Consider the following 20956-nt stretch of genomic DNA (forward strand, 5'->3'; position numbering starts at 1 on the left):
AGAAGGAAAAACAAATATAACTAAAATAGAATATTTCTCCTCCTTACTGTCATATCGTCGCACGTTATATTTATCTTTTGATTAAAAAAAAAAAAAGATGTCAGACTATTAACGCGCTGCCTCTGTCTCCTGTGATAACCGCTGAAGGGATCAAAGATGCAAATTCCGGCAGTGAACAGGCCCTTCTTAAGTCTTTAATTGTTACCAAGTTGCATGCATGACTATTTTGTACATAGTCAATTATTTGCAAAGAATAAAATAACACGTGCTGTTGTCAAATGTTAACTCTTTATTTGAATATGTAAAAAAAAAAAGGTGCAGGTATCACATGTATCATTTGTCTTGCAGCTTGTCCTCATTTCTTTTTCATTTAAAACATCATTTACATGTGAAATACTTTTGCTTTTGAAATGCTCGATCCACTTTTGAGACTTGTACAGAATCCAAATTGATGATTAAAGATTAAAGTGCTTTCCCCCGACCCTCTACTCTCTCTCTCTCTCTCTCTCTCTCTCTCTCTCTCTCTCTCTCTCTCTCTCTCTCTCTCTCTCTCTCTCTCTCTCTCTCTCTCTCTCTCTTCTTCCATGGGGCACGAAACAGCTTTCCATAGAAATCGACTGCACAGCTCTGCACAGGGCTACCCACTGCACATGTATTCAGGCGTTCTGTATCCCAAAAGTTGCAAAGTACAATTGTTTTTTTTTCAATATGTTGATTTCCAAATACAATTGAAACTTGGCATATCATACAAATAATAAATAGTAGTCATAGCCGTGGCTACGCATGCAAACATCAGCATTTTTTGTTTTCTTCAAGCAGTAATAGACTTCATTACTGGTGATGCATTGGCGCAGGGTGCAAACGTTTGTCTTAGTGTCACCTAACGTTTTTCTAACCAGTGTGTCTTTTGCCACCGCTCCATCAAATGTTGTACAGTACTACACATTGCTAACTGGGAAAAACAAATGTCCGACCCGTGTGTTGAAACAAAAAACGTGTCAATAAAACTATTCTTTGTCCATCTCTACGTACTGCGAATGGTTGTCAGGGGATTTGCTGTGAGTTTTACTCAAATGGAGTTTGACGGCGTGATTACTGGCGAATGTCCGACAACACAGCTTACATTTAAACTTGGAGTCAATGTCCTCCTCCGGGACCAGAGGTTCTGAGGCTCGGACCCCAAGGACCTTTGGGAGCTCCGCCTCGTCCACCTTGATCTGATGCTCCACGGGCATCTTGTTCATGTCTTTGATTTGGAAGCCCAGATGGGATTCAAGGTGGGAAATGAAGGTGGTTGGTGACCTGAACTGGGAAGCGCAGTCATTGCAGTAGAAGACCGGATGACCCGTGTCCATGTTCTTCAGGAATTTGGTGCCTCCCGTTTTCCGCAACTGGTACTTCACGTTTGCTAACCAATGGCTTATGGTGGTCATAGAGAGTCCCGTGAATTTAGAGATGTGCATCCGCTCCTGAGGGCCGAGGTCAGAGAGAAGATACTTCCCCTCCGAGGTGAGGAAGAGGCTGGAGGCGAACTGAGCTTGCAAGATGAGAAGATGGCGAGGATTCCAGTTGGACTGGCGGCCTTTGCGCTTGTGGACGGAGTACACCTCGGGGGATAAGTCCTCAAAGCGCCTGACGTCCGATTCCAGTTTCATCGCCGGGAGCCGAGATGCTACGGGCGGCTTTGGCGTGGTGGCTTTTGGAAGAACTTTAACCATGTCGGCGATGTCTGACAGAGCGTACTTCTGTGGCATTGGGGTGGCGGGCTGCAGCAGCGAAGCCCTTGGGTTGCTGTGTTTCGATTTAGTCAGGTCTATTGGTTGGTCATCCGTTGCAAAAAGAAATGTCTTTTTCGGCTTATTCCTTGCAGTGTTACCGAGCAAGGCCTTGTCACCGCAATTGTTAGCGTTAGCGAAAATGGACTGGATATGGGACGATAGTTCGTCTGCTCGTGAGTTTTTGGGCTTATTTGCTTTGCCCAAATGATTGTTCAGAACTGACTGCAGAGCACTAAGAGGGTTTACAGCAAGGATATCCAGAGTGTCTTTGAGAGGCTCTGTGGCACTGGCAGAGGGGCTCGGAGTCTTGCCCCTGTCAAAAAAATCGGGGCTCAGCTTCCCTTTGATCGGCTCACTGCCGTCATTCCCGCAGTCGGCGTCGAGCTTTGAAGAGAAAGAGGAATCATCCTGACAATCGCTGTCATCCGTCTCCATCAGATCAAGCTTCACACTTTGACTTTCTTTCCCGTCACTAATCACAACCGTCTCCTGTTTGATGTCCGCGTTTTTATGCGTCCCCTGGGGACTCTCAACGCCCGTGGCACCGTACTTCCCCTTTGGGGCGAGCGCCCTCAGCTTTTGGTTGAACGTCTGCTTCAGCTGAGCAGGGGGCGACGCAGCCGTGACAGGGCTGCTTTTGATAATGCCAGAGATCTGATAGGCGGCGTGAATGCTCGGGTAAGCACTCCAGCTTGGCGTACCTGTTTGAGCTTTATTGATGGCTGAGGCCACTGTGTTGGCTAAAGATTTAAGAATGTCACCCCCTCCACCAGAGTCCTGCTCCAGATCTTCCTCACGAAGATAAGGGTACTTAAATTCCCCATTTCCCGCCTTTTGATCTTCATTCGCTTCCTTGTCATCTTTGACTTCGGTTTCTTCCATTTTGTCTGATGCACCCTCTCCTTGGCCATCCCTCTCGCTGCTTACAGGAGAAACATTCTTGGGGGACAACTTTTCTCCGTCCGGTTCACTGGCAGTGGGCTCGGCTAAACCCTGGATTTTCTCCACAGCCAGCGGGTCAAGCGCTAGCTGTTTACCCTTCTTGGAAGCGGAGTTGGTAACCTTGATGAAATGCCCGGTCACCATCATGTGCGTGGTGAGTTGCTGCAAAGTGTCGTGGGAGCTTCCGCACTCCATGCATTTCAAAATCTGAGACTTGCACGTCTCAAACTGCCACGTGTAACTCGCACCATTCTGATAGCCGTAGCGATTATTGTTTGCATTCGCACCAGCGCGTTGGATGTCGCCGTAGCCGGATGCGCCAGTCGTTGAGTCAGGGGAGCACGGCCTGGCGGTTTCAAAGGCGCGCTTCTTTGCCGGTGGGAGTAGTTTGGGTGTGATTACTGGTATTGGCTCCTTCAAAGGCACTTTTTGGTAATGCTTGGTTTTGATCATATGGACACTCAGATCCTGGAGTGAGTCAAAAGAATGGCCACAGAACATGCACTTCAGAACTTTCTGGGCATCCTCCTTCCCTTCTAGATCCTGCATACTGCGTTTCTTTGATTTAGAGGACGATGCGGAGGAATTACTCTGTTTGCTGAGGTTGTTGTCCTTGTAGTGGCCACTCTTGTTCATGTGGACCGTCAGCTCCACTAGGGTGTCATAAGCAGCACTGCAGTCCTTACAACGAAAGCGGCTTGCACCTGTGAAAACTGAACCGCAGGGTTTGCTGCTTTGCCGGTACAAGTGGACAGAACTGAAGAGATTGGGTTTAGACGTCGGCTTCGGCGAGACCGTCTGCTGCAGGGTCTTAGACAGAGCATCCTGGTGCCAGTCGAAGTCACTCTTGGAGCCTCCGTTGGTGCTGTCGCAGTTGGCTTTGCTGGTGTTTTTGCCCAATTTCAATTCTGTTCCGACTCCTGTCCAGTAGGAATCTGAAAGAAAGTTTGCATAAGCTGCCTTCATTTTCTGCAAACTGTTGCCCGTCTCCTCTTTGCGTTTACAGCTCTCAACATCCGTCTGTCCCTCGTGCGGTGAAGAGTTCTTGAAGTCAGACAGTCTATCACAAGTCTCGCTGAGGTGCGACTCCAGATCTGCCTCTTGGTTCGACAGGAGACTGGAGGGAGAGTTCTGGTTGCTGTAACCGTTGCTGCTCTTGTTGTCCAGCTCGCGGTCCTCGGACACTTTGGGGCTCGTCTTCTCTGAGAACTCCTCTTCCGTCAGGGTATCATTCTCTCCATCTTCCTCGACGATGGCGTCGTGAGGAGCGGTGTCTTCATCATCAGGCATGTATACTAAAACGACAGATGAAAGACATTGAAAAATTAATGACATTCAATTTGTTTTGGGGGGTTATTTGGTTGTGTTGCAAAATGCGGCGGGTGGTCCTAACTGTCTGTTGGCTGAAAGAAGTGAAGATATAGTCTAAACAATACTTTCATTCATTCATTCATTCATCTTCCTAACCGCTTGATCCTCACTAGGGTCGCGGGGGGTGCTGGAGCCTATCCCAGCTGTCTCCGGGCAGTAGGCGGGGGACACCCTGAATCGGTTGCCAGCCAATCGCAGGGCACACAGAGACGAACAACCATTCGCACTCACTTCATCATAACAAAAAAAAAAATTGGGGGGGTGGGAACTCTACAATGCGAAGTGTTTTTTAAGGTGCTGGGTCTGACTTTTTATGCTCATAGTCACCAACAATCAGTAAGCCTAAGTGGATTGTTTTTTTTTTGTTTTACCTTGTACGTTTAATGTGAACAAGTTTACAAACCTCCCTTGCGATACTGCAAACATTTGTCCGCTACTAAGTTTGTCGTCGTCTTTTTGGGTTTTACTAAAATGGTAGTAGTTTAAGGAAAAATAGCCTTTGTATTTTAATTAACATGAACATTGTTGTTATTGTGAGTAAAATCACGCATCTTGCCGCAACTTAAATGGTGAGGTCTGAGAGCATAATGCGCAGGGGAAGCTGTCGCACAGAAGTGCAGCTTGCATAATGGTTATTGTAAATGCAGTCCGAGACTCATGACTTGTGTGCAATTACTGTCATAAAGTAGTGAATACCATTCCAAGCGCTCATTCCCAATTCAAAATGCAAACGACACATTTGAGCCATTTAAGCCAACATTTGTGCCAAGTGAGCCCAGCGCTGGACACAATGTCTTTACCAACAGACTGCTGCAGTCTGTGATTCACGACGGGCCATCGACTTAGTGCTGCGTCCAAGGCTTTTCCGGCCTCAACTTGATGTGTTTACAACAGTCATTGGCGACTGAGTGACAAAAGCAAATTGATTCTTCTGAGGCCTGTTAACTGTTATTGCAAATGACCTATTCCAGAGTGATTAAGGAGGCCGTGAAGTGCAGTGAAAATGCGAGCCTTGTGCTTCTCAGCGCGATCGTCGGCTCCCCCGAAGCCAACACAAAAATCTGACGTACTCATGTCGCAACAGGCGCGAGCGACAAATTACAAGTGCGATGGGAAAGCATGACTTCAGCAGATGGTCTGCGAGTGATTCGACATCAGGAAACTGATTTTGCTGACGGCAAAACAGAATTATGTTGCAAATGTGAACGATGATGAAGAGCAATGAAACTGCTCATAAATAACAACTTTCGAGAGATTACGGGCAATCTGTCAGGTCTTTATATTCCCCCCGACAGCCTCATAAACAATAATTAGATCTTTCATTATTCACCTGTTCCTTCTCCCAACTCATTCTGCACAAACATTATTGCTTTCATTAACAGATAATTAAACAACACTATTGCTAATTGGCACGTTTCCAGTCACGATATTTACGTGTTACTCATTAGAAGAAGTCTGACTCAGCACGAAGCGTATTCACGTGGCTGCGGTAGCGCAGGCAAATGTCGTCTTTAAATGGCCGTCGACGATATCACGACTTTGCCATAAATGAAGTTTGTCAGCGCAAATCTGAAATGTTTTCCACCTCACAGTCATGCAGGGAAAATGTGCATTTTGGGAAAAAGACTTGGCAGATGTGCTCCCGTTTAAAAAATGAATGGGACATAACAGCTGTCCGTGTCCGGGTGCACTTATGCCTTTCACGTGGTTAATATTTCCCCTCTCCACAGAGCAGCATTCGCCGCTCCCACGCCGGCCGGCTCGAGGAATGCCTTCGCCTCTTTGCTTTCTGAAAATAAAACTTTTCCTTTTTTGAATCAATATTTCACAAGTGCCTCCAGAGAAAGCCTGGAGGTGAGCTGCTTGCCTGCTAATGGACACAAGATGAAGATGGGCTTTGGACTTTAGAAACAAATATAGAGAATGCGGCATCATGAACACACAAGAGCCCTCAACGTGCCGTGACCTTGATCCACCGCAAGAGCGACGTTTTGATTGGCCGACCGACATCCGTGATGGCCTCTAAAACACACTGGATGCTGAGGGAGCGTGGAGCGATATTTTATTTAGAGTCTTATATATAGAAGGAGAACACCGGCGGCTCTGACAAGCTCAACTGGCAAGAACAAACGTCAAAATGGAGCTATTAGTATTTCTGAGGCTGGAGGGAAACTGAACGCCGATGCTTGTAGTCAATTCCAAAATTTACTTTAACTTCATCCCTTTATAGGAAAATAATTGTGCATTCCACAAGGGAGTCTCGACCCTTACTGTAATATCAATTTTAATATAAAGGTCCGTCTTATCGTGCTGGGAGGAATCGTGGGAGATTAACAGCTGCCCTTCGCGCTCTTCTACGCGGTCCTATCAGATGCCCCGAGTAGCAAACTTCCAGAGGCACCAATTAACCTTCTGGCAGGCAGCGGCGGAAAGTCCCACTCTTGCCTTTCACTCGACGTTTGGAACTCAAATGTTTCCTCACGGCCTTCGATACAAATTGAGATTTGAGAGTTTTCTCTTGAAATAAAATGGTGGAGAATTACAGTAACGGAAATGTGATAAACCCCAGAGTCACATTTACTCAGTGGCAGATAGCAGTGCGCATATTTAGAGGGAAGGCTTTTTTCTTCTTTTGGAAGAGCACATTTTTGGTTATATTTATTCCTATTACAACGTACATACTGTATGAAAATGAATATATTGAATCCAAAACATGTACCTTTTACCAGTGTATTGCAATAATTCACCAGTATGACTCGTAATATTGCTAACCCTAACATTGAACGTAGCTTAAAACAATGCTTCCCGAGGCAGACATTTTATGCTCCAAAAAAAGGTCACGGCACACCACCCAAAAGAATATCACAAAAAGTGGATACGCATCTTAATCATCACTCCTGCAGCCTTGCAGAAGAGCATTTACTTGTTCTGTAAAAATACATCACTTGCGTTGATACAGTAGAAGAACACAGAAATGTATTTAAAAAAAAATCAAATTCATCGAGTGAAATTTCCCGCGGCAGACTGAAATTCTCCTCACGACACAGTGTCTGCGAATTACGTGTTTAAGACATTATTTTCAGGCTATTCAAGCATATTACGCGAGTGAGAGGCAGACTCCCTCGGTTGAAAATGAATCTGACACAATTTGGGCCTTTTGAAATTCACCCTGGAAACCACGAGATATGTCCTAACAAGGTTAACCCATAGACGTGGTAGGAATGAGCCTCCATTAATTGCCACAGCAAGAGATGAAAATCCCACCACAGAAGAGGAGACCAGTCGATCCTTTGTCCATACTGTCGACAAAAATACGACCATGGAGAAGGAAGAAAGTAACCTGACTACCTAGCTTGCAAAACAAGAAGCTGGCATAGTTTACAGGAGATTTAGCATGTCATAAACCACTGTTAAAGCCTCCAATCGGTGTCAACGCAAATTTATACCTTCAGACGGAGATATGCAAAGGTCAAAAAAGCCGATGTGTCCGTCGTAAATCAACCGGCTGGAGTGTTTAGAACCTTTTATCCGTGAAAGCAGGCTCTTGGCATAGTGAGGCCTAGATTTACAGAGGCAGCCGCCTGTTTGTCAGCAAACACGCTCTTTTCCTCACATCTACAGAAAGCAGCTAAGTGCTATGGCCATAGTAGATTACTTTTATGGCTACCTACATTTCCCAGCAGCAAGATGTCTTGGGCATACATGACCAAATATTTAGTGCGACATTTGCAACTGCCTTGCATGTTCGAGAGACGACTCTCAGGATGTGTCAATCATTTGAGGAATTTCCTGTCTCAACATGCCAGCATGTTAGAATGTTTAACCCGCAAAAAGGTTAACACTTTATAGTAAAAATGCTTGTTACATCAATCAAGTTTAAGGATGGGTTGTGTTTTAAGCCATGTGGCTTTCATTTCCCCGGTTCCCAGAGTAACATAAAAACTGAAAATGGATTGTAGAAATATATGAGAAACTACCACGTGAGGCACACTCCCACCACCTGCAGGACTGGAGTCTACCGCAACTCAAGACTTTCCAATTTACAGTTCAAATTTACAACCAAACTCTCTATCAGATTGAGTTTATATAAACATTCTTGGCTGATTCACGCTACATTTCTGTTTCTGCTGCCTGACAAAGCTAACCCGTGTGTGCGTTAAACACAAACACCAATCTATCATCTTTATCATAACATTATATCAAGAGATAAACGTGAAATAGCCTTTATGTATTTGTACACTTTCATCCAACAGAGCAGTTAAGTTAGCGCTGATGCTAGCGCTAATACACTAAGAAAGCATTGACAACATTTAAACACATGAATAGAAAACTAAAAACATTTAAAAGTAAAATGAATAAATAAAAGTAGGCTTCTAAACTGACTCAATTACCGAATGAACTAATAATCTCACAAAATACAGATAGGAATAAATACAATATGTAAATGTTATCATCAGAATCAAATAAATGCGAAATGCAGTGCACGCATGTGGCGCTTTCTAAATCACCAATACTTTAATTAGATAAATAAATAAGAAATAAATAAAAAAAAATCATGACTACATTTGAATTAACAAGTTTTGCCAAAATTAAGAACATTTATTTAAGTTCCTTAAAAGTAAAATTTTAAAGTATGAAATGGGCTATCATTTGCCCACCCTTGGCATAGATGCGCACGTTACTGGGAATTCAAATTAATTATTATTGCACTAAGATGCAGGAACTAACATTTTAAAATGCTAAGTTTCTTAAAACGTTGCACCGTTCCCTTCTTTTTCTTCACAGCACAAAGGGAAAAAAACAGCTGCAAGCAAAAAAAGTCACAAATTGGAAACAGTTGCTTTTTAGTGGGCTGCAAGTGCATACCTAAACTGATGCTAGCTAGCGTGGACACAATATGAAAGGTAGCCAGAGCAATGACGGAAATGTCATCGTCGTTAAATCAATCTCTATGGAGCGTCCACATGATTCCCAACCGACTGGCTTCAGAGTACAATTACTGTATTACATATTGCTGCTTTCATGTAATAAACCATAGTGAAATCGCGATAGTAACACAAGACCATCTTCTTTCGAATTCAAAGTTATCCATGACATATCTGCATGACTGTCCTCACACCTCCTAATACTCAGCTACTTCCTCCAACATACAAACAACCCCCCCTCCCAACACACACACACACATGCACACACACACACACAAATGCTCTCAGGCTGTCTCAGGCTTCACTTTTGCTGCCCGCCGATCAATATTTCTTTTTATTTCTCATTGATTGCTTAGCGGCGGGTGCGACCTAAGCAGGACTGTTATGACATTTCCAGATTTCCCGCTGTCCTTGCAACAATCAATTACATGTGCACGGCAATCAAAACCTCTTTGCAAAATGAACCTGCCCCGTGACATTTTCATCTTTGAGATTTATGCCACGTAAAGCACAAGAAAAATGGCATCAGTGAACATTCTGTGGGTTGCCGCGGTAACTATCACCCTCTCCCTCACATGAAAGTACCAATTAATGGTGCTTGTCAATTTCAAAACACTTACAATATGTGTGGAGGTGTCAGCCAAAAGACAAAAAGTTGGATTCCAAACAAAGTTGAGGTGCTCTTTTTGTGTCGAGAACAAGCGAAATAAAAGTCGTGTCCTCAGCGAGCTATGATTAGAAGGCGGCGCACACCCGCCACAAGGTGTAATATTTGACATCTTGATATCTGACAACGTGTGTGAGTCACGATCAAACGCCGACGCTGTCAGACATCCCGGTGACAGACTTGATGACATGCTTGACGTCTGAAGTTAATTCTGAACACAGTCACAAAAATAAAGGCAAGAAAATGGCAAAGTGTTAATTCCGAGCCCCGCAGCCATCTGTAAATATCTGCGAATGCTTTTCCTCGTCATCGCTTCCTGTCAGGAAACAGTCTTGGTGCATGCGAGGACGCAGACAGAACAATCAAGCTCGGGCGGCCTCCGTTTGACAAAATATGTCTGGAGGTTAATTGACATCATGGGATGAAATAGTATTTGATTTGCCTTTAAACAGGAGCGTGTCATTACCTCCCTTCTGACCCATTATTTCCTTGCAAGTCTTGAGTCAAGCGGCTCTGATGATGCCCTCGGGGGACTTCAACTACTCTGACATGCTACAACTGAGCATTTTAGGGATTTAGCTCGGAGGAGTGTATGGCACGCTGCGGCGGGATAAGCACATTGGGGATGGTGATTCCAACTCATTTCCTTGATGAGTAAAAAGGGGGGGGGGGGGAGTACCAATAGTTATGAAGTTCGTTTTAGACATTGAAACAATGCTTCAACAAAAGCAAGAAAGAAGGCAAAGTCAGTCTGAGACAATTAATGACTGCTGTGTCACTCAAAGATTATCCAAAGCAATTATCCTGTGGTATAGGATTTGTTCAGAGTTCCTTTCAATTTGGTCGGAAAATGGTTGGTGATTATCCCACGGATTGGACTGATAGGATCTTAAAAATAAAAAAATCTAATTAATGATCGTTCATGAACTGTCCTGTTTAAACAAAGCAACTGCATTCACAGTGCCAGTAAAAGCTTCACAATCAAACAGAGTAAACATTATTTTTAGGGCTGCTGTATGCCCAGTAAAGTGGCTGAAAATGTCAGTGAACCATCACAAAAAATTACAGATGGAGAGTCATCGCGCGCGCACACACACACACACACACACACAAAACAAACAAAAAAAACAATACACGAGTGGTGCCTCCATCTACACGAGGCTCCACATACAATGAACTGCATTGTGATAGTTTTCATTCAACCACAAAAAATAGCTACACGGTCAAGGGAAAAAGTCGATGGTCGTAAAGGAAAGGAAAAGGGTGAGAATAAGCAGACAGTGTAGATATTTTGAGAGAATCTTGGCAATACTCAATCGCCCCAGTCACTCACTGCACCTGTGCATTTTGACAACAGAAATTCTCCATGCTTTGACTTCTCGCCACGCATATTTATTCAATTATAAATATAGTTAGGTATTATTGTAAACCACAAGCTATTGTAATATATTATCATAAGACTGCTTGGGGGGCGGCCCAGTAGTCCAGTGGTTAGCACGTCGGCTTCACAGTGCAGAGTTACCGGGTTCGATTCCAGCTCCGGCCTTCCTGTGTGGAGTTTGCATGTTCTCCCCGTGCCTGTGTGGGTTTTCTCCGGGTACTTCGGTTCCTTCCCGCATTCCGAAAACATGCATGGCAGGTTAATGGAACACACTAAATTCTCCCTAGGTGTGAGTGTGAGCGCGGGTGGTTATTCGTCTCTGTGTGCCCTGCGATTGGCTGGCAACCGATTCAGGGTGTCCCCCGCCTACTGCCCGGAGACAGCTGGGATAGGCTCCAGCACCCCCCGCGACCCTAGTGAGGATCAAGCGGTTCGGAAAATGGATGAATGGACTGCTTGGTTAAATGCTTGAAACCCAAAAAGACGGACGCACGACTGAAGTGAAGGCGGCCTGCAAATGCTCACTCGGCGGCGGCCAAACATAAATCACTCGCAAGTGGAGCTCTTCTTGCAGGTCCATATAAACATACTTTGTGCACGCCAATCTCCTGTACCAACTCAAGTGAGTCTCTAATACTTCTGTCACGTAAACCGCACGCCTCTCCTGTGCTCAATTTAAAGGGAATGAGGGGGAGCCTCTTCGATTGACTGGGAATAAAATCGGTTGTTTTGAGTCCCACAATGGCGCAAAACGCCCATTTCTGACCCCCGAAAGTGCGAAAAGAAAGAAACTCCACCCATGCGCACATTTAGTGCTCAACTTGTGCTGGCCATGAAATTTGGGCCTCAAGTGTTGAAAAGCAGCTGTCCTGAGGGGAGCCTACCGGCTGGCAAGGCTGGTCTGACGCTCACTTCTCTCAGTAGTGCCTCTGGGTAAAAAGATCCGCCAACTCTCACGCGATAACAGTGCAAGAAAAGTGGGTTTCTATAATTGTTCAGTAGGTATTTTGAATTAAAAAAAAAAAGACAATATGTTCTTATTTGCATAACAATTCTTTCTTTTATGTCTGAATTAGTTTGGGATCAAGTTGAATGCAAAAGGAGCATTAGAAATATTCCCAAATGTTAGTAGTCAAAATGTCGCACACTATCTTGGGGAAATAATACAGTGAAAGAAAACCTCTTGTTGTGTCTAGTGGTGTTAAAACCCAAATATTCCATTTCTCTGGACCAATAAAAGTGAAAGTGAGCAATTTTCCAAGGCTCTCTGATTTTTCGAAGAGACGCAAAACTGCATCAAGTTTATTGGTCTCTTGGAAGGTTATTACGTTTCACAAAATAAAATTGATAAAAGCATTAAAATGAAAATGCTTTTACAAAAACTAGTTCAAACTATAGCCAATGTTTATAAAACTAACTAAAAATATATAATTAAAGAGAAATATCCTTTATTATTATAATGTAGTTACCACTTAATACCACATGAGCTTTCAAAGTAAATTGTAGATATATTTGTTTTAGCATTGTTGTATGTCTGTACAAAAGAGCGATATATATATATAAGACTAAAACTAATACACAAACTAATTAAAAACAATATATAATGGTAGAATTAAATAAAAAGTTTAAATGAAATAAAAACCCTGGTGTGTTGACACACTTTGATTTATCTGAAAACTCCACACGATGAACCCGAAACAAAATTTGACACATTGATTTATCATACATATTCCCAGATAAGACCATTAAAAAGCATCTTTAAAAGAAGGGTGCTGAGTTGGTTTTGGCTCCAAAAAGCACAAATGGGGAAAAAGCCCATCTTGACTTCTGTATGCATGACAGAGGAGCTACTTTAAGCACATTACGTCCTCCACTAAACACAAGTTATTCATGCAGATAAATGCTTCGTTCTTGTAGACCCTCAACCTGAATATTTGATGCCCTAATATAATCACATGAAAACTTGCGGCTCAAAGGAGGACAACAGATTGTGTGCGCAGGAAACGATGCTCAAGTGGACCCGGCGCCAGATTAATACGATGAGATGGCGGATGCGACACCATCTTCTGCCATCTGGCTCTTCATTTGGCCAAAAAGGATCACAATAATTAAGGCAATTAATCAAAAAATGTTTTCACAAGCCACATTTGGTAAAAAACAAAACAAAAAAAACCCACTCAGCACACATCCAACTCTAATGAGCATATTCACTCAGCCTCCACCTCGCTTGTGATGTCATCGAGTGAGGTGGACACCTCGTTTGACGATAGCATATTCCGCCTCGGTCGGCCCAAAGCCTAATTGGAAGCGAGCTGTCCAAGAGCGACACAATCTGTCCACCGGAAACCACTGTCATCACTTTGAACAAGCCACGGATGACGCATCACATGAGGCCGCTGCTGCACCTTCAGATCCGGATCCAGATCATGCACTAGCATGCATACACGCAGAAAATAAATAAATAAATAAATAAATAAATAAATAATATATATATATAGTATTTATACACACACACACACACACACACACACCTAATTCATAACACCATTGTCATATTTACTGTATTGTTTAATACATTTATATGACTACATCCTGTGCTCTCCATTAACATTTGCTGTGTTAATCTTTTTGAGCTGTGAACTTTGTACTGCTTTTAATTGAGGTCAGACTGTAAACTGTAAAATGTAAACCAATTAATTAAATTAGGAAATTGAATTACTTTAATGAAGTAACAGCTTCAAAATCACGATGACCATACATTGCCTTATAATAAGGGTGAGGTCCCCCCTCCCCCTCCGCACACACACACACAAACACACAGCATCAACTCCTTTAGCCGGCTGTACTAACATTGAACTAGTCTCGACACCTCTCAAGTTGCTTTAGTCCGAGCTTGGAAGGCAACATTCCCATTCACAGTAGTGAACAGTGGGGGAATTACCTACCTCCCCCACGCCCCCGCACACACACGTACACACACAAATATCAACCAATGTTTACCTCAAGACATGATGGAACACTGAACACAAGAAATGTCTAGCATGCATGTTCCCTGTACATCGTAGTTGTATCCTTCTGGACATCCTTGAATTCTTTATGATAGAGTAGCCAAGATGCACAGCATACACTATGTGCAATCAAGGTTGGGTAATAAAGGCGATTATGTCTTTTGAATGACATTAATATATGAGAAAAATGTCTAAGTTCATCCAAAGAAATTATGCTGAATAATAAAAATGTGAACAATGAACCAAGTGCGGGATACAATTACATTTCACACCCACAGGAGGAGCCCTAGAGTAGAATAATTGTTACTTGAGCATTACTTTCTATCATCTTACTTGATTTCTCGCATTTTCCCGCAAACATCATTTGACTATGGCGCGTTGGTTAAATTTGCGGTTCAATGTGACACAACTTTGGTGTGGCACAACTCGGATTTAAATACATCATGGCCCAAAAAATTAAAAAGGATGGAATCACGCCTTTCCCAAATGTGGATGAAATTTTAAAACATTTTGAAAAGCTACCAATCCAAGCTTCATGTCATCAAAATATAAATGGTCTGCCTAAAAACCAAGGTTATTATTATAGTGAATGAAAACTAATTTGGTGCTGATCCAAATCATAGCCACCTGGCCAACGGAGAAATGCAAGCAATATTCCAACATAGCATGTTCCTCTGCTAACACGCATAGGTAAACAAAAGAAACCGCAAACGTGTAGGAAGTCTTTACAAGCGAGGATGCTCAAAGGCTCCACTTTGTATTTGCCGGATTATGAATGATCCCCCCCCCCCCCCCCCGCCCCGGCTGTTCCAGGCACAGAAACTCACAGTTCCAATCACAGTCGACTTAACCGGTTCGCGCTCGTGACATGGCTTTCCTGCAGCAATGTGATGAGGTCCGATGCTTCCTTTCTGCAGAACAGCAGTTTACCCCTCGTTCACCCTTATCAGAGTGGAGGGCGAGCCATCATCTCGCCATACGCCACTCAAAAAGCGCGGCGCATATTGGAGTTGACCGCTCCAGCAAACAGGGCGGCGCTAATAAAAAGAGCATCCTGCTCGCCTTCAGATTTCCCTGATGGAGTGTCAGTCAGGAATGTTTGCGTGGCGGCCGCCAGGGAAGTGGGCAGCCGTTTAAAGGACCTCGCAACACATGAGGCCTTTGTTCCGCTTACGAGACACTGAGCGCCTCATTTCACTCACTGTGTGAATGCTGAGAGATGAGCTTTCACACTAACGCTATGGCACAGCCCAAAATCTGCCTTCTTTTTTTTCCAATCCTTCATTCGTTTGTCTTTGTATTGTGATTAATAGCAGCAGTATCTCCAATGAAACTTCAAATTACCAAAACATTGTGGAGATTGCAGCATTTGTACCCAATTAGTAAATGAATTCTTCGAAGTGCAAACTCTTTTGAATGCGGGTTCAAAATGAGGCCTTTCAGGCATTGAAATCGATTAAAATCACTGCAAGTTTAGGAAGTAACATTTCTTTACTTTGCTTAAATATTTTCTTTGAAAACGTGGTTCATTCTTGTCACTCTGTAGCCACTCTTGTGCTCTTTGCTTTGCCTTTTGGATGTCTTCATGTGGTCATGTGGTATGAATTTGTGGTTAGCACGTCTGCCTCTCTTTTGAGGAGGTTTGCGGTTCAAGTCTTGGTCCAGGCCTTCCCTGTGTGGCGTTTGCATGTTCTCTTCGTGCTCGTGGAGGTTCTTTGACGGCTACAGCGGCTTCGTCCTACGCTCCAAAAACATGCTTGGTAGGTTCACTGCAGACTTGAACTCATCCATCGGTTTGAATATGAAGTGTGAGTGCTTGTTTGTCTCTATGTGATTTGTGATTGGTCGACTCAGTTGCGACAGGCTCCAGCTTGTTCTCTTCCCTAATAAGGACAAGCGCGATAGAAAATGGTTAGATAATTTTTTTCTCCCCCTCTTCATCTTCAGGCAACATTCGCGGCCATTCCTCAATGGAACAATTGTTGCTCCAGACATTTTGATCGCTTACTGCATGATCTTCAGAAAAGCGATGAGGTCGCAGCCGCGTGTTTCGCATCAGATTGCTCTGAAGTCACATTCGTACTCACAACTAGGGGCATTTTGCAAGATGTCAGGAGGTTGCTTTGACGTGGATTGATGGCACGCATCCTTTTCTGCATTAGATAATGGACAGAATTTGAAAAATGTCATGGCTGCTAGGAATTTGGAAATACCTCAGTCAAAGCTCACAAGCTCTGACCTCAAAGTGTTTCTATCAACTGTCAACAAAAAAACACGGCTGACCATGACAAGCTAATATTTGTACAGCCGAACCTCGTTACAACGTATCTTGAGGGACATAAGGAATCTGTACGTTCTAAGAGTAGTTGGCTGTACCCATTTCCCATAAAATGGCCGCCCACTACGATATATAATACAGGATGAAAATTTATAGTTATAAAAAACATGCAGATGTAATACAGGATAAACATGTCAATTACAAATATGCGTATATGAAGAAAAAATGATTTTATAAAACATGACACACTTGTTTTATGTTGTCTTGAGAGGGAAGAAATTTCATCTGTGCTGTACATTTGAAAATAAAGTTGGATCCAATCCAACAAACAACCGTAGCGCTCCCACTTCATCTATGGGGGTGTTCATACAGCAACGTTCATACGGTGCTACAACTCCGGTGCAGCACCTGGGCTGCCCCCCGTAGAGCGTTCACACGTACAAAGTTATACCGGTGTAGCCCCTGAAAACAGCTTCAACCGGAGCAAATTTAACCCTGCTCAGGAGGTGGTTTAAAAATATACTCTGGGAGTATATGCTAATTTGCATGGCAGCACCGATATAAAATGGGACGCGTGAACGCTACAGGACTAGGCTCGCTACGCGTGAGAAGAGTTGATTACATACGGGTCTTGCATTACTTGCATCCTGGGTATTTTGCACTCCTTTCCTTTCTCTCTCTCATCCTTTTACGGGATCTGATAGACCTCAGCGTTGATTTGTCTGAAAAAGTATAAACCATGGTTTTTCGATATGTCACAAACAAGGCGGGGAAAAGGAAGTTTTATTTCCGTATTATTAATTTCTTGCATATTTCCGTATTATTATCGTATTGCATAGCCGCAGAAACTGCCGTGTGAACGTACAGTAAGTGGGGCTGCACCGGGGTTAACACGCTTCTCTTTACTAAGCAGCTTGATACATGTGAACGCTCCACAAAATTTACAATGGTGTAAGATATATCGCAACAAAATACATCGATGCAGCACCGATGCAAATGTGTGCCGTGTGAACACCCCTTATGAAAGCATTCAGTCAGCAAATGTTCCTCGCCGTAGGCAACTGCCGCCGACTTCTGGGAGACTCTCTTTCGAAAATGAGAGACAACGTCAGCCTTGACACACAGCGAGATTTGCTTCCGTTTACCAGATGCGTTTTCAGACCAGGTGCTCAGGACCGCACTGTGCCTACAGAAGTACAACACTGTGCGGGTCGATCAGTAACGTTGCTCAGTAAATCAGTAAATTATTTTGTTCATAAGCAAGTTCGTGGCGGCAGCAAGCTTCTCACGTTTCGTTTACGTTATAAAGGTGTTTGTTGGAAGCAAAATCGGCAAATGGAAAAGGAAAGATGTGAAATAGGGACTTTGAAATGCAAACGTTATCGTGGTGAAAATGTCGTAATACGCGGTACGTTGAAATGAGGTTCAACTGTAATTATATGTGACATGCTACAGAGTATTGCAAACCTCCCAATTTATTTGTTCCTTTTGATATGTGGTATGTATCCCTCATTCTTCGCATGCAATTTCTCAGGGATATGCAACAGAATCCGAATGCTTATATTGCCATTATAGGCTGTGCCGTTAGCAATAACGTGCAAGACAGATCACTAATACAGATTTTCAATCCAGTCGTTTTCAAGTGCGCTATTAAAAAACAATAAAAGCTTTCTAAAACTACAAATCGCTCGAGACAATGTCAAGTTCTTTCCCGTTTAGCATAATAATCAGACATTGTACGCCCTTGTGACGTCACTTGTTATTTCATTAACAGTATCTCACTCATTCCCGGTGGGACCCTACGAAGACTCCCCCTGAGATCACTCTCTCCCAGCAACATCACCTTCATGTGAACCCAAAACAACGACCTGTCCTCCCCCGAAAAAAAAGCACCCTCCATCAAGGTCAGGCTCTGATGAATGTGATAGTGCAGCTGTGTGTATCCTATTAAAAACAATCTGCATGTCACTAACTCCTCCCGGCTGCTCTCTCTCTTTTTTTCTTTTTTCTTTTTTTTACGAGGCTGCTGGATGAGCTCCAGCCACAGCTTTCCTCGTACAAGCACTTTTAAGTTTTCAGCAAAGGGAGGCACTTTTTTAACATTCCCACTTCATTAATAGTAGATTGCCACTTTTTCCCTTCATTAAATACAATGAGGAGGCTGCGGATGGAAGCTGCGAGTGCGCTCCGGCCCGTTTTTTTCTGGCGGGAGCTAAAAACGTGGCAAGACAGGGAGTGTTTTGAAAAAAGCTCCCAATAAAAGCTCCCCCTCCATAAAATGCTCATTTTTAAGTGCGAAACTTCAATGGAGCTTTGTAATTCTGACAGCCCATTGTGACAACAAGGCAGCCCAAACAGCGACGGTGCTGGAAGAACGCGGTTGAAAGTTTCCCTCTTCCAAAACAGACCTTCTGCTGATCAGTGGCTCTTTCGCAACGTTGATATCTGTATGTTGATTAGAATGAAAAAAATAAGTGCTTTGAATCAGGGCTCCCCAGAGCAGCACGTCGGCCATTGTGTCACAGTGACACTCACTCCATTGAGCCAATTATTTCTCTTTGACAAAAGCTGCTTAAAAGACTGCTGTCACTGTTGGAGTCATAAGAAGAAGAAGAAGAACCCCCCGACATAATTGCTATAACATACAACCCACTAAGTATTGCTTTTACTACTTGGAAATGATTCCTTTGTCTGGTTAAAATTAACCCTGTGCAGGATTAACCGAATCATGAACCGGTTGGAACTGAGATGGTTAAAAACTTTAAATGTTGAGTTCAGCAGGCAGGGCAAAAAGAGTCAATATAGCAAATGACCAATGAAAACATGCTTTATTTCACTGTGTTTTTAACGGTTATTGCGATTTATCAGCAGAGCCTATCAAACATTTACGCCCAAGCTGGACCTACCTTCTATTCGTTTGACAAAGAAAGGACACCAACAACATAATTAAGGCGAGAGCCGACCCTTAATTCTTTGTGTTTACCCACCGAGCGCTGACAACCTTGAATCATGCTTCCACTGAACCGAGTCTGATAGATTAATGCAGGTCAAAATCTGTTGGCTAAATTATCCATTAAAGTACGAATTATGCTGATGTAAAATGTCAATTCCTTGATGTTATTGTGAGCTGGTTTAACCTTGATGCACGTCATGACAAGATGAGAGGAGGTGTTAGATTAGTGTGCATCGTAATTGGGCATGCCAGACAAGACGAGCATTAACATATATATATATATATATATATATATATATATATATATATATATATATATATATATATATATATATATATGTACAATACATACAGTTGTTAATTGTGTAAAGATATATTGATGTTTCTGGTGCTGAAATGTGATCTTTGTAGAGGTGGTGCAAAGATAGAGGTTACTATATACAGTTAGCACGCTAAATTGAAAGAGTTAATGCTTTATTAGCGGCCTGAATGAGGGATCTTTTTTATGACTGAATATATGAATGTCTCTGTAAGGGAAAGTAAATGTCTTGTAAATTTGACACTTTGAACAACTCTGCCAAATCTGTCATTGAAACTTCAAAATGATGAAAAATCAAGCAATTGTTTTCGCTTTCAAAGTCTTTGTGCCCGCTGAATGCGTGAAACTGCGGCTCGCTAAGAAATAGCTGCTACTTCATTGAGCGTATTTCTTTTTCATGCACATCCTTACACTTTTGTACCGCAAAAATGTATCCCACTCGATCATCCCAGGGCTACGCACCCTCCAATGAGAGGTGCTAGCCACCAGCTAACAGGCTTGGGCTTCGTTATACAGTCATACCTCGGTTTTCGACCATAATCCGTTCCACAAGGCTGTTTGAAAAGCGATTTCTTCAAAATCTGAAACTATTTTGTTAGCCCATGATTAGGGGCGAATAGACTTTGCAGAACTAACGTTAAAAAAAGTCTGATTTGCGTAAATCACAACAAACACGTCTGCTCGCAATGAACGCTTCACGGTGAAGCGCCACTTCCTCGTGTAAGGAAGCCAGGGGGGCATATTTTGTTTGATCAACTTTCCTGAGTCTACATTTGTAGGGTCCGATTCTGTCCGGAACGTTCGGGACACCTGGCAGCAAGCAGTTTTAAACTGTCGTAATACGTGCTACTAAAGTGCTTTTTGATTCGCTAATGCATAGTGACCACGTGACCATGGTTGCAATATATGTCGGCATATTCGCGTGTAGCGTTGACCAATCAGTGAGATATCAGCACCCGTTGGTCTACATTTATCATCATGCCGGGGAAAACGATCGCAAAGACGAATGCAATGAGGAATAGCTTATCTTTTACAATGCCCGTTTCGATGAAGAGAGAGTGGTGAAGCAGTTTGTGAAAGAGAAATTTGAAGACAAGGACCGGCCTGCACCAACCTGGAAGTAATACAGGTGTTGATGTTAAAGTTTCACACATCCATTTTCAACAGTCGACCGCAGAAAATCATGGGGAAAGGTTGGGCACCTTTCCATTGGGTTGGGTCCAGAGATTCTCCTGCTACTCTTGTTGGTAAATGGTCCCAGAGGTTCCCAGTCACAAAAGAGTGGCAAAAAATTGCTAATCTTACTGTCTCAAACAGCCACTAAAGCAGGCGTG

The 20956-nt window shown here is 43.1% G+C and overlaps 1 protein-coding gene across 1 annotated transcript in view; it reads right to left on the reverse strand.

The window, feature by feature from the left end:
* Positions 1-269: 269 nt before the first annotated feature.
* The window catches only part of LOC127596654 (teashirt homolog 2), a 52321-nt gene continuing 31634 nt past the window's right edge, over positions 270-20956 (reverse strand). Inside the window, exon 2 of the mRNA XM_052059412.1 lies at positions 270-4015. Within this exon, the coding sequence (XP_051915372.1) occupies positions 1008-4015 (3008 nt within the window). The 3' untranslated portion in view covers positions 270-1007. The remainder of the gene's footprint in view (positions 4016-20956) is intronic.

The sequence above is a fragment of the Hippocampus zosterae genome, chromosome 2 (assembly GCF_025434085.1).
Source record: "Hippocampus zosterae strain Florida chromosome 2, ASM2543408v3, whole genome shotgun sequence".
Classification (NCBI taxonomy): domain Eukaryota; kingdom Metazoa; phylum Chordata; class Actinopteri; order Syngnathiformes; family Syngnathidae; genus Hippocampus; species Hippocampus zosterae.